The sequence below is a fragment of the Embiotoca jacksoni genome, unplaced genomic scaffold, assembly GCF_022577435.1.
Source record: "Embiotoca jacksoni isolate LCO1_2020_lvr unplaced genomic scaffold, fEmbJac1.0.p SCAF_64, whole genome shotgun sequence".
NCBI classification, from domain to species: Eukaryota; Metazoa; Chordata; class Actinopteri; family Embiotocidae; genus Embiotoca; species Embiotoca jacksoni.
This window is the reverse complement of record NW_027185419.1, coordinates 923,011-943,190: the sequence shown is the minus strand read 5'-3', so window position 1 is coordinate 943,190 and position 20,180 is coordinate 923,011. Positions and strand designations below refer to the sequence as shown.

General features: G+C 43.2%; 2 protein-coding genes across 4 annotated transcripts; both read right to left on the bottom strand.

Annotated features, from left to right (window-relative positions):
• Positions 1 to 1,928: 1,928 nt before the first annotated feature.
• On the bottom strand, positions 1,929 to 7,956 carry LOC138213828 (G2/mitotic-specific cyclin-B2-like). Of its 2 annotated transcripts, none has more exons than XM_069175124.1 (8): positions 7,066 to 7,956; positions 6,766 to 6,897; positions 5,370 to 5,633; positions 4,984 to 5,142; positions 4,248 to 4,484; positions 3,848 to 3,988; positions 3,651 to 3,761; positions 1,929 to 2,828 (listed from the first exon to the last, which is right to left on the bottom strand). In XM_069175124.1, exons 1-8 carry the CDS (start codon positions 7,090 to 7,092, stop codon positions 2,718 to 2,720), a joined length of 1,182 nt encoding a protein of 393 aa, XP_069031225.1. In that variant the 5' UTR covers positions 7,093 to 7,956; the 3' UTR covers positions 1,929 to 2,717. The 2 variants fall into 2 exon arrangements, 1 of the variants encoding a protein (XP_069031225.1); XR_011179572.1 differs by having other exon boundaries at positions 2,738 to 2,828; positions 3,852 to 3,988.
• An 85-nt stretch (positions 7,957 to 8,041) lies between these two features.
• kmt5b (lysine methyltransferase 5B) lies at positions 8,042 to 17,126 on the bottom strand. 2 transcript variants are annotated; one of them, XM_069175122.1, is made up of 10 exons: positions 16,676 to 17,126; positions 14,222 to 14,475; positions 13,963 to 14,119; positions 13,704 to 13,869; positions 13,500 to 13,609; positions 12,820 to 12,986; positions 12,675 to 12,694; positions 12,434 to 12,570; positions 11,648 to 11,847; positions 8,042 to 11,453 (listed from the first exon to the last, which is right to left on the bottom strand). In XM_069175122.1, the coding sequence occupies exons 2-10, from the start codon at positions 14,382 to 14,384 to the stop codon at positions 9,934 to 9,936; spliced, it is 2,640 nt and encodes an 879-aa protein (XP_069031223.1). In that variant the 5' UTR covers positions 14,385 to 14,475; positions 16,676 to 17,126; the 3' UTR covers positions 8,042 to 9,933. The 2 variants fall into 2 exon arrangements, with proteins under 2 accessions (XP_069031223.1, XP_069031224.1); XM_069175123.1 differs by having other exon boundaries at positions 13,963 to 14,110; positions 16,676 to 17,125.
• Positions 17,127 to 20,180: the final 3,054 nt, after the last annotated feature.

Genomic DNA, 20,180 nt, shown 5'->3' with positions numbered 1-20,180 from the left:
TTCAATCTTTTTAAAGTGAAGAATTCTTAACTTTATTTTGAAAGGTACCCTACTATATAAACAAAGATTTTATATTTAGCCTACATTTTATTATTTGTAGTAGTATTAATTGGATAACTAATAGTATTTTTTAGTTTTGATTAAATTAATTCACCTTCTTTATTATTTTGACTTTCAGATTGTATTTCTATTTTCAATGCAAAACACGTTGTAACTTTATTTTGAAAGGCACTATATTAAAAAAAAATATTATAAGATTTATAGTGTAGTCTTATTAACAGGATAACTGGTCTGATAGTATTTGTTGTATGAATGAAATTATTTTACTTGGTTTCATCTTTAATGTTTTGGATTGTATTTAATGTAGGCCATTTTATTACAGTACATTTAATGTAAAGCAACTTGTAACTTTATTTTGAAAGGTATGCTACTAAGCACTAAACAAAGATTTTATTTTGACATTTAATCATTATTATTAGTAGTAGTAGTTTATTTTAGCTTGTTTTTACTTTTTAATGTAAAGAACTTTGTAACTTTATTTTGAAAAAGTATTATAGTAATCAAAGATTTTATATTTACATTTTATTTGTAGAAATAGTAGTAGGATAGTTGACAGTATTTGTATTGATGAAGTTATTTTACTTTGGTTAATATTTAGTGTTTTGGATTATATTTGTATTTTTTAGATCAACGCACTATAATATTTTGGCTTTATTGTAAAAGTTTGCCTTTTATCTCACTGACATTTTTATTATTTTGACCTTTCAGTCTTATAATTTTGATTTAAAATCATGACTTCTTTTATTTTGTATTGTTTTGTTTATTGGCGCAAACAGGCTTCCATACATACTTTTTTTAAATCTAAAAATGTTCCTTTTTTTTATCAAAAAAATGTTTTCAGTTTTAATAATGACTAACTTTTTATCTAAAAAAAATACTACTTTTTATTTCAAATGATTGAATTTCCAACTTATATCTTTAATTTTATGTAAAAATGTTCCGGGCAGAAATGACCTCCATATATACAGAATATATATATATGTATATATATATACATATATATATATATATATATATATATTTATTTATTTTTTACATTGAATATATTCAGTTATGTGCTTACAGTGTTGATATTCCGGCTCCAGCTGGGTGCTGACGGGCCACTCCGGGTGGTGGTGGTGGTGGTGGTGGTGGAGGGTGAGGTGGGGGTGGGGGTGAGGTCAGGGCCAGTCTGAAAGGAGGTACAATGCTCCTCCTCAGACCGCAGCACATGCAGTCCGTCAGCTCTGAACATGAAGCTGCGTTCACGGGCTGTAAATAAAGAGTGTCATTCTGCAGCCTGACGTCATCGCCGTGGAGACGCGGCGTCCAACAGAGCGTCCTGTCAGCCTGTTGGACGTCAGCGTCACACCCGGAGAGTGACGTCCGTCCCCGGACTTCTCTCACCTGGTTCCGAGGAGCAGCCGAGGGACGCCGAGGAGCTGAAGGCTGACCTCACGGCGGGCCGCGGGCCGCGGGCGGGTCACGTCCCACCGGAGAGGCTGAGTCATCGTTTTACCGACACGAGACAAGACCTTCATTAATGTGACTTTTTAGTTTCAACTTTCTATCTCATAATGTTGAACTTTTATCTAAATGTTTTGATCTTTTATCTCAAAAATTCAACTTTTTATGTCATTAATGAAATTTGTATCGTAGTTTCAACTTTATCTCAGTTCAGAGCTTTTATCTAAAAATGTCAGTTTTCTCTCAAAATTCAGACCTTTCATAACATAATTTAAACTTTTAATATCATTAATGAACTTTTTATCTCCTCATAGGAAGACGTTACTGTCTGAGGAATAAGAAAGTTTAATCAGATTAAATCTACTTTTCAGTGACGCATCAGAACCTAAAAAAAAAATAAAAAAGCGACATGTTGGTTTCAACATTGATTGGTATTTTACCTTTTTATTATCTTATAAAGTAAATCCATGAAATGATTGTCAAAAACAAACACACAAGCTGCAGCTGTAAAGAAGTGTTCACGTCTTGTGTCCGGGAGGAGAAACACACATTTCAACAAACATCCATCAGACCGAAGAAAATCAAGGCACTTTTTTTTTTTTACCCCGTATTTAAATAGGTTTATGATTCAGACCGAACTCCTTCTTAAAGAGTTTAATGTTCAGTTTGTGTTGATTTCTACAAAGTGCTTCCATTATTTCAGAGGTTTTAATCTGGATGTTTCTGATAAACTGACAACTTAGTTGTTGAAATTAAACTCCACGATTGGTTTAAAATCGACTCCGACAAGAAACAAAACAAGTTTAGTGCGAAATAAAAAAAATAATAAAAGATTTGAACTTGAAAAAATGCAAAAAACGATTACAGGCACAGGAAACGAAGCTCGGGATGCAGCCCGCAGTATCCATGGCAACATCTCAATCCCTCGATTCTTGTAACCGGTCGGCGGGTGCTAGATCGGATCAGCGGGAGGGATTTCAACTGAACTTCCGCTGAAGTCGGATTTCAGACTTCAGTCGACTTCTGTCCAAAAATAAAAGAACAAATTAAAACTCCGAACAAACCACGAAGCCCCGATGAAAAAATAAATCATAAAACCATTTTATTAAAAAAAAAAAATCGAGTGAGCGTTCTTTCGCAGGTTCGCGATCGACCTCAAAAATAAAGTGCGAGATGTGTGAAAAGTCCTGATGGCAGCGTGAAGGTGGAGCTCAGGGCTCGTTGAGCGGAGCGGACGCCATCTTCTTCAGGACGCAGGACTGGAGCTGAGGGAGGAGGCTGATCTTCATCAGCCTGCTGCTGGAGTACTTGGTCTTCACGGCCTGTGGAGAAGAATAACAATAAGAATAATAACGATAATTATAATAATAATAATGATAATAATAATAATAACGATGATAATAATAATAATAATAATAATGATGATAATAATAATGATGATAATAATAATAATAATAATGATGATAATAATAATGATGATAATAATAATTATAATAATAATGATGATAATAATAATAAATGATAATTATAATAATAATAATGATAATAATAATGATGATAATAATAATTATAATAATGATGATAATAATAATGATGATAATAATAACGATGATAATAATAATAATGATGATAATAATAATAATAATAATGATGATAATAATGATGATAATAATAATAATGATGATAATTATAATGATGATAATAATAATAACGATGATAATAATAATAATGATGATAATAATAATGATGATAATAATAATAATAATAATGATGATAATAATAATGATGATAATAATAATAATGATGATAATAATTATAATAATAATAATAATAATGATAATAATAATGATGATGATGATAATAATAATAATGATGATGATAATAATGATAATAATGATGATAATAATAATAATAATAATAATGATGATAATAATAATGATGATAATAATAATAATGATGATGATAATAATTATAATAATAATAATAATAATAATGATAATAATAATGATAATAATGATAATAATGATGATAATAATAATAATAATAATAATAATAATAATAATAATGATGATAATAATAATAATACTTCAGGTTTAGTTTGAGCCGATACGCTGCGAGGATTGTTTTTCTAAATGACGCCTCACCAGGAACTTGCTCGTCCCCTCGTTCACCGCCACCACGTTCTTGGCGATGCGCTGCATGACGGGCTTCAGGCGGTCCTCGTCGTACGTGGAGTAGTGACGCTGCGCCGCCGACTGACGGGCGAAAGGAGATCGGTGAGAAGAGCGAGCGGCGGATCGACTCGTCGGAATAAATAAATGCGAGGCGTTAACGAACGGACCCACGGCAGCCCGTCCAGCAGCAGCTGGGAGAGACACAGCGAGGCGGCGGCCAGCTCGGAGGGCCGGTAGTGGACCAGCTGGTAGTCCAGCAGGGTCAGCTCCAGCAGGTACTTGGCCAGCGTGTGGCGCTCTACGTCAGACTGACACCACAACAAACACGTCAACAAACACGTCAACGCACCGACGGAGGAGAACTTCCCGCTGCCGGCGCCGAAGGAACGAAACCAGGAAACTAAAACGCTCCTTTAAAACGACTCGACGTCGTCGTTTCATCTCGTTCGTTCTGATTTCAGTATTTTGACTTCAGCTCGTAACTTTTACTTCGTATCTCGGTTTCAACCTCGCGTCCTCATTTGGACCTTTTTACTCACGGAGCGACATCGTCACGGCGATACTCACGTCGGCCACCTTGGAGCAGCGCCGCAGGAAGTGGAGCGGCAGCGGACGTCCCAGCTGGAAGTTGAGGCGCTTCAGAACCAGCTGCTCCATCTCCAGGATCTGCGGCTTGGTGAAGGCGTTGTCGGTGACGTAGGCGAAGTCTCCGACCTCGGGGGCGAACATCTCCTCGTACTTACAGGCCACCATCATGGCCGTCACGCCGACCAGCTGCAGCTTCCTGCGGGACACCGGCTGGACCTGCGACGGGCGGGAAGCCGTTTAGGGAGGTCGTTACTTCATTCATCCCCGAGGAGACATTTTTTCACTACAGCAGCATACAGAAGTCATACGATAATAATAGAACAATAGAAAAGCAATAACATGGCAGTAAAAGATATCAAATACAAATATTAAATGCACAGTATATACTGTGTATATATACACACAGTATACACAGTATATACTGTGTATATATACACAGTACGTTCGGCTCCACGTTTAGAAAACCGCCGGATAAACGGGACGTTTCTCCTCCGACGTTTCTAACTGGAGACGTTTGGACGAATAAAAGGATTTAAACCTTTTTTGGTGTTTTAGTTTCTCACACGAGGAAAATGTCGCTTTTGAGAAAACTGGAAGGAAAAGTGCCGATTTGGCTTCAATGTTTTTAAACCGCGTCACCGATCGATCCGTCGGGACCCGTTCCGACCGCTCCGTGTCGAATACGATCCGAGAGCGGAGCGGTCGCCGCGGTTACCTGCAGGAAGCGGTCCAGGACGGCCACGGTGAGGTACAGAGTCTCCTGCAGCAGCTGGAACCGGGAGTGGACCTGAACCAGCCAGTCCACCAGCAGAGAACGCATGCGCTCCGTGATCTCGTAGCCCTGCATGTAGTCGGCTCGCACCTCCTGCTGCACCTGAGGAGACGCAGGGGAGGTGATGGTGACACGGGGGGAGGGGGAGGAGGAAAACAAGGAGGAGAAGAAAGGAGGAGGAGAACGAGAAGGAGAAGGAGGAGGAAAAGGAAGGAGGAGAAGAAAGAGGAGGAGAAGGAGAAGAAGAAGAAGGAGGAGGAGGAAGAGAAGAAGGAGGAGGAGAAGAAGAAGGAGGAAGAGGAGGAGGAGGAGAACCTGCGACGACTGACCTCCAGGACGTGAAGATATTTGTAGATATCTTTGACGTATTGGGAGCAGAGCTGCGGCTGGTCGGCGTCCTGCTCGTCCACGTCCAGCACGTCCAGCAGCGTCTCGGAGAACGCCCGGCACAGCTCCTTCTCCTCCTCCTGCTCCTCCTTCACAGACGGCTCCTCTGAGACCGGAGGCGGAGCTTCTGCCGCCTGGACCGGGACGACCTCAGTCATAGGTTTAACTTTCTGGACACGCGACGGTTTGGACGTCGTTTTGGTCTTCTGAGGAAACACGTTCAGAAAAAAAGAAAATATCAGAAACAAAATGTTTCAAAATAAAAGTCCTGGTTTGGTCCCTCTGACCGATTTATTATTGTTGTTATTGTTGTTAGTATTATTGTCATTATTATTGTTATTATTATTAGTTAATAATAACAGCAATAACAATAATGATAACAATAACTATTATTAATTATTATTATTGTTATTATCATTATTATTGTTGTCATTATTATTATTATAGCTGCTTTCAACTACTTTATATCCAGTTCTTATTTTCCAGATATTTGGATGATTTATTGAAATGAAACAACGTGAGAAGTTTTGAGGGAAAAAATAAAATAAATCTCCGTTTCAGTAAATCTAGAATTTGACCTGAAGTCAGAAGACAAACAGGTCGGAAACCAGAGAGTCATTTATGAATCCCCCCCCCCCCTCCTCCTCCTCCTCCTCCTCCTCCTACCTTCGTGGTGCCTCCTGCTCCGGGACAGTTGTTGGTGATCTCTCCTCTCCTCCTCTCCTCCCCCCCCCCCTCCTCCTCCTCCTCCTCCTCCTCCTACCTTCGTGGTGCCTCCTGCTCCGGGACAGTTGTTGGTGATCTCTCCTCCTCTCCTCTCCCCCTCTCCTCCTCCCTCTCCTCCCTCCTCCTCTCCCCCTCCTCCTCCTCCTTTTACCTTCGTGGTGCCTCCTGCTCCGGGACAGTTGTTGGTGATCTCTCCTCCTCTCCTCTCCTCCCTCCACCTCCCCCCCCTCCTCCTCCCCCTCCTCCTCCTCCTCCTCCTCCTACCTTCGTGGTGCCTCCTGCTCCGGGACAGTTGTTGGTGATCTCTCCTCCTCTCCTCCCCCCCTCCTCCTCCTCCTCCTCCTCCTACCTTCGTGGTGCCTCCTGCTCCGGGACAGTTGTTGGTGATCTCTCCTCCTCTCCTCCCTCTCCTCCCCCCCTCCTCCTCCTCCTCCTCCTCCTACCTTCGTGGTGCCTCCTGCTCCGGGACAGTTGTTGGTGATCTCTCCTCCTCTCCTCCCTCCCCCCCTCCTCCTCCTCCTCCTACCTTCGTGGTGCCTCCTGCTCCGGGACAGTTGTTGGTGATCTCTCCTCCTCTCCTCCCTCCCCCCCTCCTCCTCCTCCTCCTCCTACCTTCGTGGTGCCTCCTGCTCCGGGACAGTTGTTGGTGATCTCTCCGAGAGCAGCTCTCCTCCTCTCCTCTCCTCTCCTCGGAGGCGCTGCGGCGGGTTTCCTCATCTTCAGCGGGTTCTCTGCGGCTGGAAGCTGCTCCATAAAAGAGGAGGACCCAGAATTTAAAACTCGGAGGAGAAGCTGGACAAACACGCTGCAGGTTTCTGACGTCATAAACCCACAAACTGCTAACGTAGAGCTAATGCTAGCTAACGGTGCTAACAGCGTCACTAAACGCAGCTAAAATAAAAGTTCACTCACCGCAGCACGAACTTCCAGCGACGACATGTTTAACTTCGACAGCAACGGAGACAAACCGACTTCAAACCAACTCAACGGGGTTCCGGTTCAGCACCGACCAGATTCCGTGAACACCGACTGTTAGCATCTAAACAAGGACACGAGCGGCTTTCAAATAGCGCTCCGCCCGATCTGATTGGATGGCACCTTGGGGCACGGACGCTTCTGATTGGCTGATATTCTGAGGGTCAAAGGTTGACGTCCAGTTACAGTTACATATGAAACCAACGTGTTTTCATTCGTTACCATGGCAACGCGAACTTAAACACGAAAAGGTCGTTTAAAGAACATTAAACGGATTAACCTGCACTTTAAACCCACATTTAGACTTCATAACAAGCTTCAGATCATTTTAGAAAGACGGGACTCTTAAAAATACCATTTATAAACACTTACATCAACTTTCCCTGAGATAACGTGTGAGAAATGCCCTTTAAATGTCTTTCTAATAAATACATCACAACTATTAAAGAGTGTTTTGTTTGATTCTCATTTGTAAAAGTAAATTTTATAAACTATTTTATAAAATTACTGAATGGGATTGGACATTTCGCCTTGAATATTACCAACCTGAGACGTTTTTTATTCCATGAATAAAGGTGATTTACACTTTTTAACGTGGACATTGTGTCCCACATCAGGAAGATTTGGCTTTTCTGAGATTTGGCACTAAAAGTCCTGATTTGCCTTGAATCTGTCTGATTATATACACTGTACATTTTTACATTTTATCCTATATTTTTATTGCTTTTATCCCATATCTTTCCACGCTGCTGTAATAAAAAAAAACATCCCCCTGTAAAGTCTGAAATGTAAAATAATGAACAGAAAACAATAAATGGTATCGTCCGCGTCTCCACGGCGATGATAACAATTTTTTTTTTTTTTTTTTTTTAAAGCAGCGCAGAACTTTGAAACAAGCTCAGGAAAACAAGAGTCACAAAGAAACTTTATATAGTTTTCAAGTATTCAAAACTGTTAAATAAGTACAAGATGTGTTCACATGATTTACATATCGGACAATATATGCACTGCCCATTTTTAATTCTCTTTACACGTTTTTCCCCACTACCCACGCAACACGCTAAAATGTCCGCAAAACTATTCACATTTGTTTAGATTTTTTTTTCACTTTTTTCACTTTTTTTTTTTTTCTGTTTTGAATCGACTGGAAATTGTGACAGCTGTCTATTTTTGGGACAAAGACCACACAGACGGTAACACCTGGAAGAGTTTACAAGTGTGGGATGGAGACGTCGGACGGGAGGAGGAGGAGGGGGGGGAGGGCGAGGAAGGCGGGGGGTCACAAGGGTGATTAGCTGCTGGTGATGTGAACAGTACGAATTAAACACAAGAAAAAAACAACAAAACAAAGAAAACGGGTTAAACATTCAGTCTGGAGAAGTGAAAGTAACGTACGGGAGGACCTGACGGGACTCCTCGGTGCGGTAAAATTTGGTCGGGAGGGTCTTTTAAGGCACCTGGTGCTGTCGGAAAATTTTACATAATCATAAAAATAAATTGGGGAGTGTGTGTGTGTGTGTGTGGGGTGTGTGTGTGTGTGTGTGTGTGTGTGTGGGGGGGGTGGGGGGGGGGGGGGGGGGCTGTTTGGGTCCAAACAAATAAAAGCAGATTCTGATTGTACTCGTTAGAAAAGGTTGAATTTTGACTTTATTGCTTCCAAAAATAAAATAAAAATTGGATTAATAAAGTGACGAAAAGAAAAAGAGCGTCATGAAGTCTCTCCGTACGTTACTTTACCGATAAAAAGAAAAAGAAAAGACAAGTCACACAGGTCGCCTTGTAAATATGCATCTGATTAAACCTCCATGTGCCATGTTGTCATTACGGAGTAGCTCCAGAAATGTAGACGAGGAAAAAAAACACGATTTGTTTTTAATTCGCTGACTGATTATAAAAAAAACAACTTGTGTGTTTTTTTTTTTTTTTAATTTTCCAGCAGTTAATGAAGCTTAATCAATGTATTTACAGACGTGAGGATTGAGTGCAGGGGGGGGGTTCCTGTTAAATAAAACTTGTGAACGTGTGAATAGCGTGAGAACCTCTGTGTAGTTTGTAGTGTCAACATAAAAAACCTCATGATCGGACAGGTCCAAAACCTCGCGGATGGACTCCACAGACACGACATGATTTTAAATAACGGTGAAGGTGACTCGCGTTAATGAGAACATGGCACCCGAACGCGACGTCGTCATAATGCCTCTGGACCGAACTGCTGCTCGACAAAACGTACAAAACTATGAGACGAGAAACAAAAAACAAAGATAAACAAAAACAAACAAATAAAAAAGTTCCGGTAAAAACCTGCCTATGAGACAGAGGGGATAAGTCACCATTACTGTACACTTTCTACAATATCCACGCCCGTTATGAACGTAACAAAGTGGATTCACCTAAAAAAAATAAAAAATAAAAAGGAATAGTTCAACTTAAAACAAATCCTCCGGTTTTTCACGACGTCGAAAAAAGGGAAACGAGAGGAGACTTCCTGCCGGGCGAGTAAACTTTTCATGATCGATGGAATTTCGTCTCAACGTGAACGACATTTAAAAAAGAAATAAAAAAATGATACGTTATTGATGAAGACAACTTGAAGTGAAGAACAGAGATTTGTTTTAGGTTAACAGCACCCTTTTTAGTAACGTTCATTCAGATTCTTTTTTTTTTTTTTTTCTTTTCTTTTTTTCATTTTTAAATTACTGTACTTCTTTTACATCAACACAACAGTTGATTGGTGGCTTGTCTTTTATTTACAAAGGAGGGGGGAGGGAGTGTTGTGGGGGAGGTGGTGGTGGGGAGGTCCACAGCTTATGCGTTGAGCCTCAGAGACTGATCCTCTCTCCTCCTGGAGGAGATATCGATGTCTATGGAGTCTTTGCCCACGATGAGTCGGAGCCGCTTCGCCGGAGGAAGTGGAATGAAATCGTCTTCGAACTCATTGTCGAAATAGTCGTCGTCGTCCTCGTCCTCGTCCTCGTCGTCCTCCCCTTCCTCATCGTCCTCGTCGTCCTCGTCGTCGTCCTCGTCGGACGAAGGCTCGGCCAGCACCTTTTGGGTCCGATGTCCGCCGTTCCGGGCCTCCAGACTCGGCCCCGTGTCCCCGTTGTAGGACATCTGGTCCCCCTTGGTCTGCGACGTCCTCCGCGCGTCGTCCTCCCTCTTCAGCTGGATCTTCAGCTTGGTGGCGTTGCCGTGGACGACGGGCGCGAAGCCATTGTTCAGCTTGGCGATGTAGGAGCCGCCCTTGTCCTTGTCGTGGTCCTTGCTGAACTTAATGCTGATCTTGCTGGAGGAGGCGGAGCTGACGGCGGCGGCGGCGAGGCTGGACGAGCCGACGGCGTCATTGCCGTCGTTGGTCTTGCTGCTGCTGCTGTCCCTCCGCCGGCGGAGCGTCAGCTTGGGGATGCCGGTGTTGTTCTCCAGGATGAGCTGCGCGTCGTACCGCGTGATCCGCCGCTTCTTCTTCACCTTGTCCTGCGACCGGCAGCCGCTCTTGCTTTTGTCCCGGCGCAGCGACTCGCCGCCGCCGTTGTAGTCCCGGTGCCGGTCGGTGAAGCTCAGCAGCATGTTGCCGCAGTCCGAGAAGCCGGCGGCGCGGCCGCCCGGCGTGAACGGCTCGCCGTACGAGTCCTCGCATTTAATCGTCCGCTCGGTCCGGAGCCGCGTCGGCCGTTTCCGCCGCGTGCGCGAGCTCCGCCGGCCGTAGCCGGCGTCCGGTGCCGGCGGCTCCAGCCCGACGCCGTGGTGGAGGTACTCCTCCATGTCGGCCGGCTCCGTCTTAATGACCACGCCGCCGGGCACCGGGCTCAGGCCGTCCATGGCGCTGGGCTCCAGCTTGACGCCGGCCGCCGTTTCCTGGGCTTTAACGAGGGTCCTCGTGGACCTGCGAGTTCTGTACGTCGAACACCGGCTGCCGTCGTCGCCGCTCTGCGCGGACGGCGGGTTGCCGTTCTCCTTGGCGGCGTGCCGGGTGAGGCAGCCCCGCTGGCCCGGGCCCGGCGGCGCCGCCTCCTGCCCGTCCTTCTCCTTCTTGACGGTGACGCCTTTACACAGCGACACCTTCGAGTCCCTGAGACCCAGCTGGCAAGTCTCTCCTTTGGCCAACGCCTTGGGCTCCGCCGCCCGCCGCCGACTCCGCAACTGGACTTTACTTAGTGAAGGCTTGGATTGGGTTCTTAGTCTCTTTGGTACCCTGTTATTGTTTACGCGACCTTGCTTCGAACATGAGGTAGTGAGGGCTCGCGACAAAGTCTGTCTGGTTTGAGTCCTGTTTTTATACTTCAGGCCAGATGATGATGATGATGATGATGATGTTCTTTTTCTGGCAGCTGGAGGTGAAAACGGGAAAAAAACAACAACAACAAAAAACACATTTTCAGGGAAGAAGACATTAAAGGTTTAAAGGTATCGAAATATTGCCGTGCTACGATATTTGTGTATCGATCTACAAACTGCAACAGTAAAACGTGGGATGGTTTTTTTTTTTCTTCCGGGGAACCTGAACCCGTCGGCGAACTCTTACATTGATGTGTTTTTGGCATTTCCTGAGAGTCTACGTCGGTGTGGGAGCCGACCGAGTGACTGTCCGAGCTCCGGTTTCCTTCCCCGAGCTTCTTCAGCCGGTTCAGACGCTTGTCCGTCTCCCGCAACCCGTACTTGCTGTTGATTACCGGCACCTCGACTGGCAGTCCAGCTTTTGATTTGAAAGCACCAGTACCCCGTCTGCGTCAACAACAACAACAAAAAGAAAGACATCAAATATGTTAATGACTCCTTCCTCTGTTTATTCGAGAGAGGAAATGAAAAGAACTATTTGTTATTGTTTGTAAAGAAAAAAAAAAAAAAAAAAAAGTTTTTTGGTGTAAACAGGAAGTTATCCACTTCTTCGTGTGTTAATCAGCATCAGTTTTTATTAAAGCAGACCACTTTGATTTCAACATTCAACCCTAGTTTATTTAAAATAACCACGTGGTCACGTGAGCTTCCTTTAAAATCACCGTTTGGTTCCTCGGGACGAGATGAAACCGAATCAAACCAACAAATTTTATTCAAGTTATTATTTCTGTCTTGAGCATAAAATCAATAATGGGGGAAAAACAAACATTTATTTTGTGTTGTCTTAATAATTAATATATATATATATATATTTTTTTTCATTTTTCGGATTCTCAATTCAAGCACACTAAAACGTTTCGTTTGTGGTTATCGAACACGTCTCGGGACAGCTAGCACGCTGATCGCATTTCGAACACCTTCCGCGTGTATTCGCAGCTTCCTCGTTAGCGTCTCGTGTCTTTTATCAACCAACCTTTCGCACGTATAGCATTCACAAAACTCATTGTTTTCCCCGAAAAATCCGTCCCCGTAGTAGCAGGAGATTTCCTCTCCGGGTTCGATGTCCCGCAGCACCTTCACGCAGGCGGTGTCGCGTCCCGTCGACACGAACTGGACACGCGAAATTTAAGAAAAAGTGTCAATTAGTTCAGAGGTTTTTTTTGTTTTGTTTTTTAAACATTTCTGAGTAACGGGGTCTTTTGAAGCGGTCCTACCTTGCAGTTTGGTCGACAATCTGGGGAAAAAAAGAAGAAGAAGAAGAAGAAAAATAAAGGACATTTTGAATTTGTATCGTTTTGAATAATAACAAATGTGAGATTGAGGCGTTTTATTATACGTGTTGCCAATGAGGATCAATACCGTGGTTGATGAATGCAGCTGGCCCGAGCCACAGCTGCGCACAGTTCTTGCGGGTGGAGTACATAACACTGAAGTCATTCTCCCCGTGCCGCAGCAGCAGGTTCTCCTCGCTCTCCGAGAGCTCGGCGATGCATCCCACCAAGTACTCGATCTTGTCGTTTCTTTTCCTGCAACATTAAAAAAAAAAAAAAAAAAAAAAGTCACATTTTTTGGTGTTTTTTTTTTTTTACTGCCGAAGTTAAACAGGATTTGATGCGACTTTATTTATTTTTCCTCGAGAGTGTACGAGAAGGTTTTTGTTACTTTGGGTTTCGTTGGTTGATAAATTCCCACCGAGATGAGACTTTAACGACAACTCACAACTCACCTCTGGCCAAACCCACCACACAACAACACCGTCGCACTGCTGCTTGTTTGTTTGATTCATTGCATTGTTTTATTTAATATTAGTCTATTTTCACTTGTATATAATGTGCTTTGCTTAAAAAAAAAAAGTTTTATATTTAATATTTTTTACTCCCTCTATTTTTTATTTGTCATTTCTACGTCTTTGCCCTCTACATGCTGCTGTAACGTCAAAATGTCCCTTTGAGGGATTAATAAAGTATCTATCTATCGATCTCTATCTAAATTGGGAGAAGTTTAAAAGCGTATCGAGTGATTTCAGGATGTTTTCTCACCATTCCTTCGTTGCCACGATTTTCGCTCCGTTCTGCTCCGACGAATATCGGTTACAAGGAAGGATCTCGAAGCCGCTGTCCGTGGCGAACATCCGCAGATAAACAAACACCTGCGTGAAAAACACACCGGAGTTAAGTGGCGTGATCGGCCGGTTCGCTGCGGCGAGAGAAACAACATGGCCGATCTACGTCAGCGTGTTTTACATGCTGCTTGAAGAGCTTCTCCTGAGCCTTCGTCTTGTGGAGGAAAAGGTTGCGGGCCCAGTCGCCCGTCGTCAGCGCTCGGAAAGCTTTCTCCAGGTTGTCGTGTTTCTTGAAGCGCTCGATGATCTCCTTCAGCTCCTCCTGCCTTCCCTTGATTGGTCGAAACCTGTCGGGGACGAATTCAGCAACGCAAAATGTGAAAAAAAATCAGAGCGCCGACGCGGCGTAATCTTTTGTCTGCTGGACTTCGTCTGCCGACCTGGTGTTCATTTTGTGAGTTTGAAAGCCCAGATACGGATCCAGGATGAGGCTCGTGGTCAGATCGTCGTTCTCGCACAGCTCCTTCGCAGTCATCCCCGAGGACGGCACGTAGCGCCTCTCGGCCTCCAGGGTGGCCGCGGTGAACCCTGTAAAACCCACACAGAGGAGAGAGAGGAGAACCGGTGTTAGTACCCGCCGACCGGAGGAGAGGGAGGGGGGGGGGACGTTCCCGGCGGCGGCGACCGCGTCGAACTCACTGCGGCTACATCGTCGGTTTCCGGCGTGGCTCTTGTTGTGGCGCAGGGAGGCGCGTTGAGGGTGCTGAGAGCGCGTCTGGCTCACAGGCTGCTCGCCGGTCAACTTGTTTCCGTGTCGTCTGCCATTTAATACCATGTTCTTGGATTCGCCCAGCCACTTCATGCCCACAAGCCCCCTGGTCCAGTTGCATTTAGTCTCCGAGATGAAGGAACACTCTCGAGTGGGGAAGACCTGGGGGTCCAGAGTTTGAAACCTGGAGGAGGCGGAGCAGAAGAACAACAACACATGTGTTAAAACTTCTGGGGCGATTAATCAAATAACTGATGAATATAATAATGATTTTAATGAGCAAACGGGGGGGAAAAAAGGCTGTTTTTAACTTCTGTAATGTAAATATTTCACTTTAAGGTAGAGGAACATCTTTCTATAAAACTTTTCTCATTGAATTTGGACCATTTGTTCACTCTTTCTATGACTCTTTGGCTGGGATCAACCACATGACACCTCCCCAGCATCAATACGTAACTGGCACAGTTACACAAACGTGTCTCTGCAGGACTCTTTTAATTATATTTGTACAGCATTTAGGAATCTAGAGCTGCTGTTATTAATCAATTAGCCAATCAAAACCCAAAATGTACAGCCAGCTATTTTAATTTCAAGTGAAAAATGTCAAACAAGTTGCTGGTTTTAGCTTCTCAAACGGGACTGCTTTTCTTTAGGGTCGTTTTCACAACTTCATATATATACAACAGACTAAACGAATAATCGAAAATAACAGAGGAGATAGAGAACTAGGACGAAGCTGTGAGGTCCTATTTGGTACCGATCGGACCCATTGATCCACCCGGTGGATTCATATTTAGAACCAACTACCGGCAGCAGCATCAGTGAGTTCAACCCAGCGGTGACAGGTGTTGTTTACAACTGAGGTCGGCTCAAGATGTATAAAAAGGTGCTCAGCCAGCAAAATGCTCCTGCAGCGCCGCTTAGTGGTAACCCCGGGTACTGCACCGGCTTTTAACTGTCAAGCAGGCAACACGGGGACGTCTTCGGCTGCTCTTGTCAACACCGGGTCTCGCTATAAAAAGAGCCGTTTTCTTTCCCCCCATTTATTGATCCTGTAAACAGACGTGGAAAAAGGCGTTCGTGCGTAAACGTCGTGACGTCACCGCGGCTCACACGAATAACTTTTTGCACGAACACACATCAAATTGCACTGTTTACATTGTCTGTCAGCTTCAAACAGATGCACACGAGAGAAGAGGGAAAATAATCAAAGAAAAAGAAAAAGAAAGCGTCGCATCGTGTCCGCTGGTGAGCCCGATGCGTTCAAAGACAGAAAGATGTCTTTCCGCTGAGAAGCTCAACAACATATACTTATATAAATATATGTCAAATAAATAAAACGCACACAGCAATCCCGCACGGGGGAGAGCAAAACTAAGTAAATAAAAAGGGGCTGTGAACCCCGGAAGGCCGAGACGTGCAGCCGAGGTTTTGTTTGCTAACAATCTCGCCACCCGGTTCGCGTCGTTAGCATCGTTAGCTCCCTGCGCTAACGATGCTAACGACGCGAACCGGGGCGACGAGTTGAGCTTCAGAAACACTCAAATCAACACAAAAGACCGACTGGAGAGTGTTACAGGGATGATGGAGGAGGTGGAGGAGGTGAAGGAGGTGGAGGAGGAGGTGGAGGAGGTGGAGGGTATTTAACGAACACCATAATATGACCGAGCCTCCACGACGCTTCTTTCTTTTCTTCTTTCCTTTTTTTTTTTTTTTGTCCTCCACATTGTGTAAACACACACAAGCTGCTAAACGTTCACCAAAACAACAAACAAACAAACAAACAAACAAACAAACAAACAACCAAACAAACAAACAACCTTCCGCTGTGAGCGAGTCCGACGGGACGTTTCACGACGTTTCAGTTCGGTGTGAAGCTAGCTAGCATCGAGCTTCCCTTACAGCTAACGTTAGCTTCGGGCTCAGCAGACATTATTGATGTTGATGTTTATATTGATGTTGATGTTGATGTTTATATTGATGTTTATTTAAACACATCCATCCAGCCCTGTCCTGCTCACTGAACGTTAACACCCATGAAAACAAAGTGCTCGTTGTAGCCGCTAACGCTTACCAGTAACCCGACAGCGGCTAACGCAGGCTAACGTCCGCTGCTCCGGCGGCTCGACGTGAAGCTCGCTGCCTTTTACGGGATAAAACGACCCGTCGTCTCCGAGGCGGGTTAAGAAGCTCCGTCCGTAATGTGACCGTCGGTACGTTTACGGTGACCCGCTACCGGAGCCGGTGAACGAGAAGGAGCGGCCCGCGGCGGGCGCGTGTTGTCATCCCGACGGCTAACGGCTGAACGAGCTGGACGTCTCGCGCTGCTTCGCTCGCGACGCGTCAGATGTCCTCGAGCCGGACACGAGCACCGGGACACTCACCGGGGACAACCAGCACCGGGACACCGGAGGATCACGTTTGGCCACCGAGCACCGAAAACGACAATAATCACAGGAAACACATTTTTTTTTTTTTTTTTTTTTTTTTTTTTTTTTTTTTTTTTTAGACCTCAACATTAAAATTCAAGATGGCGGCGTCGGCAGCACGGAGCGAGCCGGACAGAGGAAGGCGCAGCACGGCCTCATCCGAGAGAAAGTAGACCCTCCGACACAGAAAGACAAGAAACACCGGCTCACACAGCCTCGAGGAAGTGGACACAAGTCAAAGCTTTCTTTCAACAAATAAATAATTATATAGCATGTTAGTTTTGTGGCAGTAATTGTCGGATGTACATAAAACAAAGTAGTGCTGCATAAACAAACCTCTTTATGCTTCCCTAAAGGACTCCAGCTGGGCGGTGGGCAGACCCGACCCGGTTCCTGCTGTGAAGAACTCCGTACCAGAACCAGGAAGAACCTTCTTTTACTGCTCTTAATGGCGTTTTAATCACACGCCACCTGATAACGGGCCGGTGAAGGGTTCTCTAAATAGGCGTTTCCTCATTTGTTTTCCATCACGAACAGACCACCTTTTACTTGGAAAGCTGTTTTCCAATTGTTATTATTATTATTATTATTATTGTTATTATTTACCCTTGAATATGAACTCAACCGCATTCACTAGTTGTAGTTTTCAAGAATGAGTGCCTCGGTTTATGATTTATTGAAGTGAGATAACACGAAATATGATGTCATACCATATACCATGTTAACATTAAAAACAAATACAGCAAATAATGTACTGTACTGATAACGCTCTAAACCGTTTGACGTCAGATGGCCTCTAAACCTCATTGCTGGTGCCTGTTGAAGGTTTTCTTCCTGTTAAAAGTGAGGTGGGTTTTTTTCTGCTGGCTGTTTGGAGGTTTTCAACCTGTTAAAAGTTCAATTTTGTCCTGCCCGTTGTTGAAGGTTGTTGTCCTTCCTGCTGTCAAAGGTTTTGTCCCTGTTAAAAGGAAGTTTTCTTTCCACATGTCACTTGTTTTCTTCCTGTTAAAAGTTATTTTTTTTCTGCTTGCTGTTGGAAGTTTTCTACCCATTTCAAGGTTTTCTTCCTGCTCGCTGTCAAAGAGTTTTCTATCTGTTAAAAGGGAGTTTTTCCTGCCCACTGTTGTAGGTTTCCTACTGTTGAAAGAGGGGTTTTTTTCTGCCCTTTTTTGGAGGTTTTACCCTTTAAAAGGGTGTTTGTCCTTCCTGCTGTCAAAGGTATTACACATGACAGAGGTTCTCTTCCTGTTAAAAGGGAGTTTTTCCTGCCCGCTGTTGGAGGTTCTCTTCCTGTTAAAAGGGAGTTTTTCCTCCCTCGTCTTGAAGGTTTTTTGTTCCTTTTAAACGTTTTTTTCTTCCTGCCCTCTTGGAGGTTTTTCTTCCTTCCTTTCAGTTTATAAGATGTAATCAGAGATGCATTTCTGAAAGCACTCTGAAAATCAGGAAATGGCCCAGAGTTGCCCTGATCTGCCTGATCCCCTAGGAAGATAAAATAATAAACTAATTATATAAATGACGGAAGGAAAAATAAATAAATAGACAGCCTCTCTACTGAACAGAACATTATTGATATATCTTCCTCTTTTGGGCATTTCCACTTGCTCTGTGTTTTACAATGAAAGACTATTTTACAGTTTCAAAATAAAAGCGGTTCAATGGATGAGCCAGTGATTATATCAGTGAGGATCTCTGTTTTTACTTCACTGGTGTTTGTTTTTTAAACTGTTTGTTTGATTAGAAATGTTATTTGATTATAATTATGAATTACAAATTTCTGTTTTGAGTTTATTTTGCCCTTTTATGTACTTTCAAACCTCATTTTGCATAATAATTTAGATGTTTTTTTTAAAACTCGGTTGTATTAATATCCACGTTGTAATATAATAATATATAAACCTGCATAATAATTTGGATTACATTGTGTAGTATTGCAGGGGATCTTCTGATTTCTGTGTCTGTGCTTACAAAGACACCGATGACCCAGACAGCTCTATACAGCATTAGTATTAATATTTCAGTATATTTCAGTATTCATTATTCAATATTGCTGACTTCCCTGCAGGAAACATTATTGTTTTCTTTACAGGGAGGTTCGTGACTCCTGTGGTAAGCAAATGTTGGTTGTTCCTATAGTAACAGAGTGCGGTACAGCGCATATTATGAATATGATTATGGTCATATTCCTCCCTGAAGGCAACAGCAGCAGAGAGAGGCCTCAATGCCGCTTACAGCTGCACTAATCAATATTTATATATTGTCACTGGGGGGAAAAAGCTACGTGAAATGTATTAAGTGCTGTAAGAATACAGTCTGGCTTTTTAGGTTATTAACACACCATTATAAATATTATACAAATAAACAGTGCAGTGATTCCAGCTGGTTAATGCTGAAGATAAATTAGATATAAACATATAGAAAGTTTGTGAAGCCCTAAAAATTTTTACATCCAGTGAATTAGATAATTATTTGATCTCTTGCCGATTTTGTAAGTTTGCCCACTGACAAAGAAATGAACGGTCTATAATTGTAATGGAGGTTTATTTTAACAGAGAGATAAAATATAAAAACAAAATCCAGAAAATCACATAATGTAAAAGTTATAAATTGTTTTGTGTGAAATAAGTATTTATGTGATTTTCTGGATTTTGTTTTTATATTTTGTCTCTCTGTTAAAATAAACCTCCATTACAATTATAGACCGTTCATTTCTTTGTCAGTGGGCAAACTTACAAAATCGGCAAGAGATCAAATAATTATTTTCTTCACTGTATTCCAGCAAAAAATGATGGAAAACCTTTAAAAAAAAAAAGAATTAAAAAAAAAAGAATTCACACAAGTCCTAAAAGTAGATTAAGACAATTTATGGCATTCAGTAACAACCACAACACATATTCAATAAATAAACTAAGCTGCAAACAAGTCAACCATAAGTTTAAAATAAAATGTGGACACAATTTGATCTTTCATTTCCTCCCTGAATGGAACCAAAGCTGTAAGATTAAAAAACAACAACTTTTTTTTTAAAACTTTTTAACAATTAACTGAAAACAAAACAGTAATTTCATAAAAGGAGGAAAACCCTTGTTCCATTAATCTGATCTGACATTTGTGGGTGTTACGTTTACAGGTGAACACAGAGAAAAAGAGGCAAACAGAAAGAAGCCCGAGGGAAAAAAACTTTGCTTTCCTGGAGCGCTGCCCAGAAAACAGCTCCAGAAGTTTGAACTCGGTGGGCGTCGGTGTGTCGGTGTGTCGGTGCAGTGGTTCACTCTGCAGAGCAGGTTTTTGCCGTGGGCCGCATTGTGAGGAGGCCAGCTGCCATGGAAACCACCTAAATAACCCCCACCCCCACCCTCACCTGCCCACCCCAACGAAACCCTGACCTTGCCCACTCTGACTGTAATGAAGCTGTCAGCTGAGCTGGAAGTCTGCCCAATCAGGGATTTAATATTCATCACAC

Bases quoted from the DNA above. Each gene is read 5' to 3' on its own strand.
- kmt5b (XM_069175122.1), bottom strand. From the start codon at position 14,384: ATGAAGTGGCTGGGCGAATCCAAGAACATGGTATTAAATGGCAGACGA. The intron at 13,870-13,962 runs GTCGGCAGACGA...CGTCCCCGACAG, and splicing joins ACTCACAAAATGAACACCAG to GTTTCGACCAATCAAGGGAA. The intron at 11,848-12,433 runs GTTGGTTGATAA...TTGTTGACGCAG, and splicing joins GAATGCTATACGTGCGAAAG to ACGGGGTACTGGTGCTTTCA.
- LOC138213828 (XM_069175124.1), bottom strand. From the start codon at position 7,092: ATGTCGTCGCTGGAAGTTCGTGCTGCG. The intron at 3,762-3,847 runs GTCCGTTCGTTA...TTCGCCCGTCAG, and splicing joins TGCTGGACGGGCTGCCGTGG to TCGGCGGCGCAGCGTCACTA. The intron at 2,829-3,650 runs GTGAGGCGTCAT...TCTTCTCCACAG, and splicing joins AGGGGACGAGCAAGTTCCTG to GCCGTGAAGACCAAGTACTC.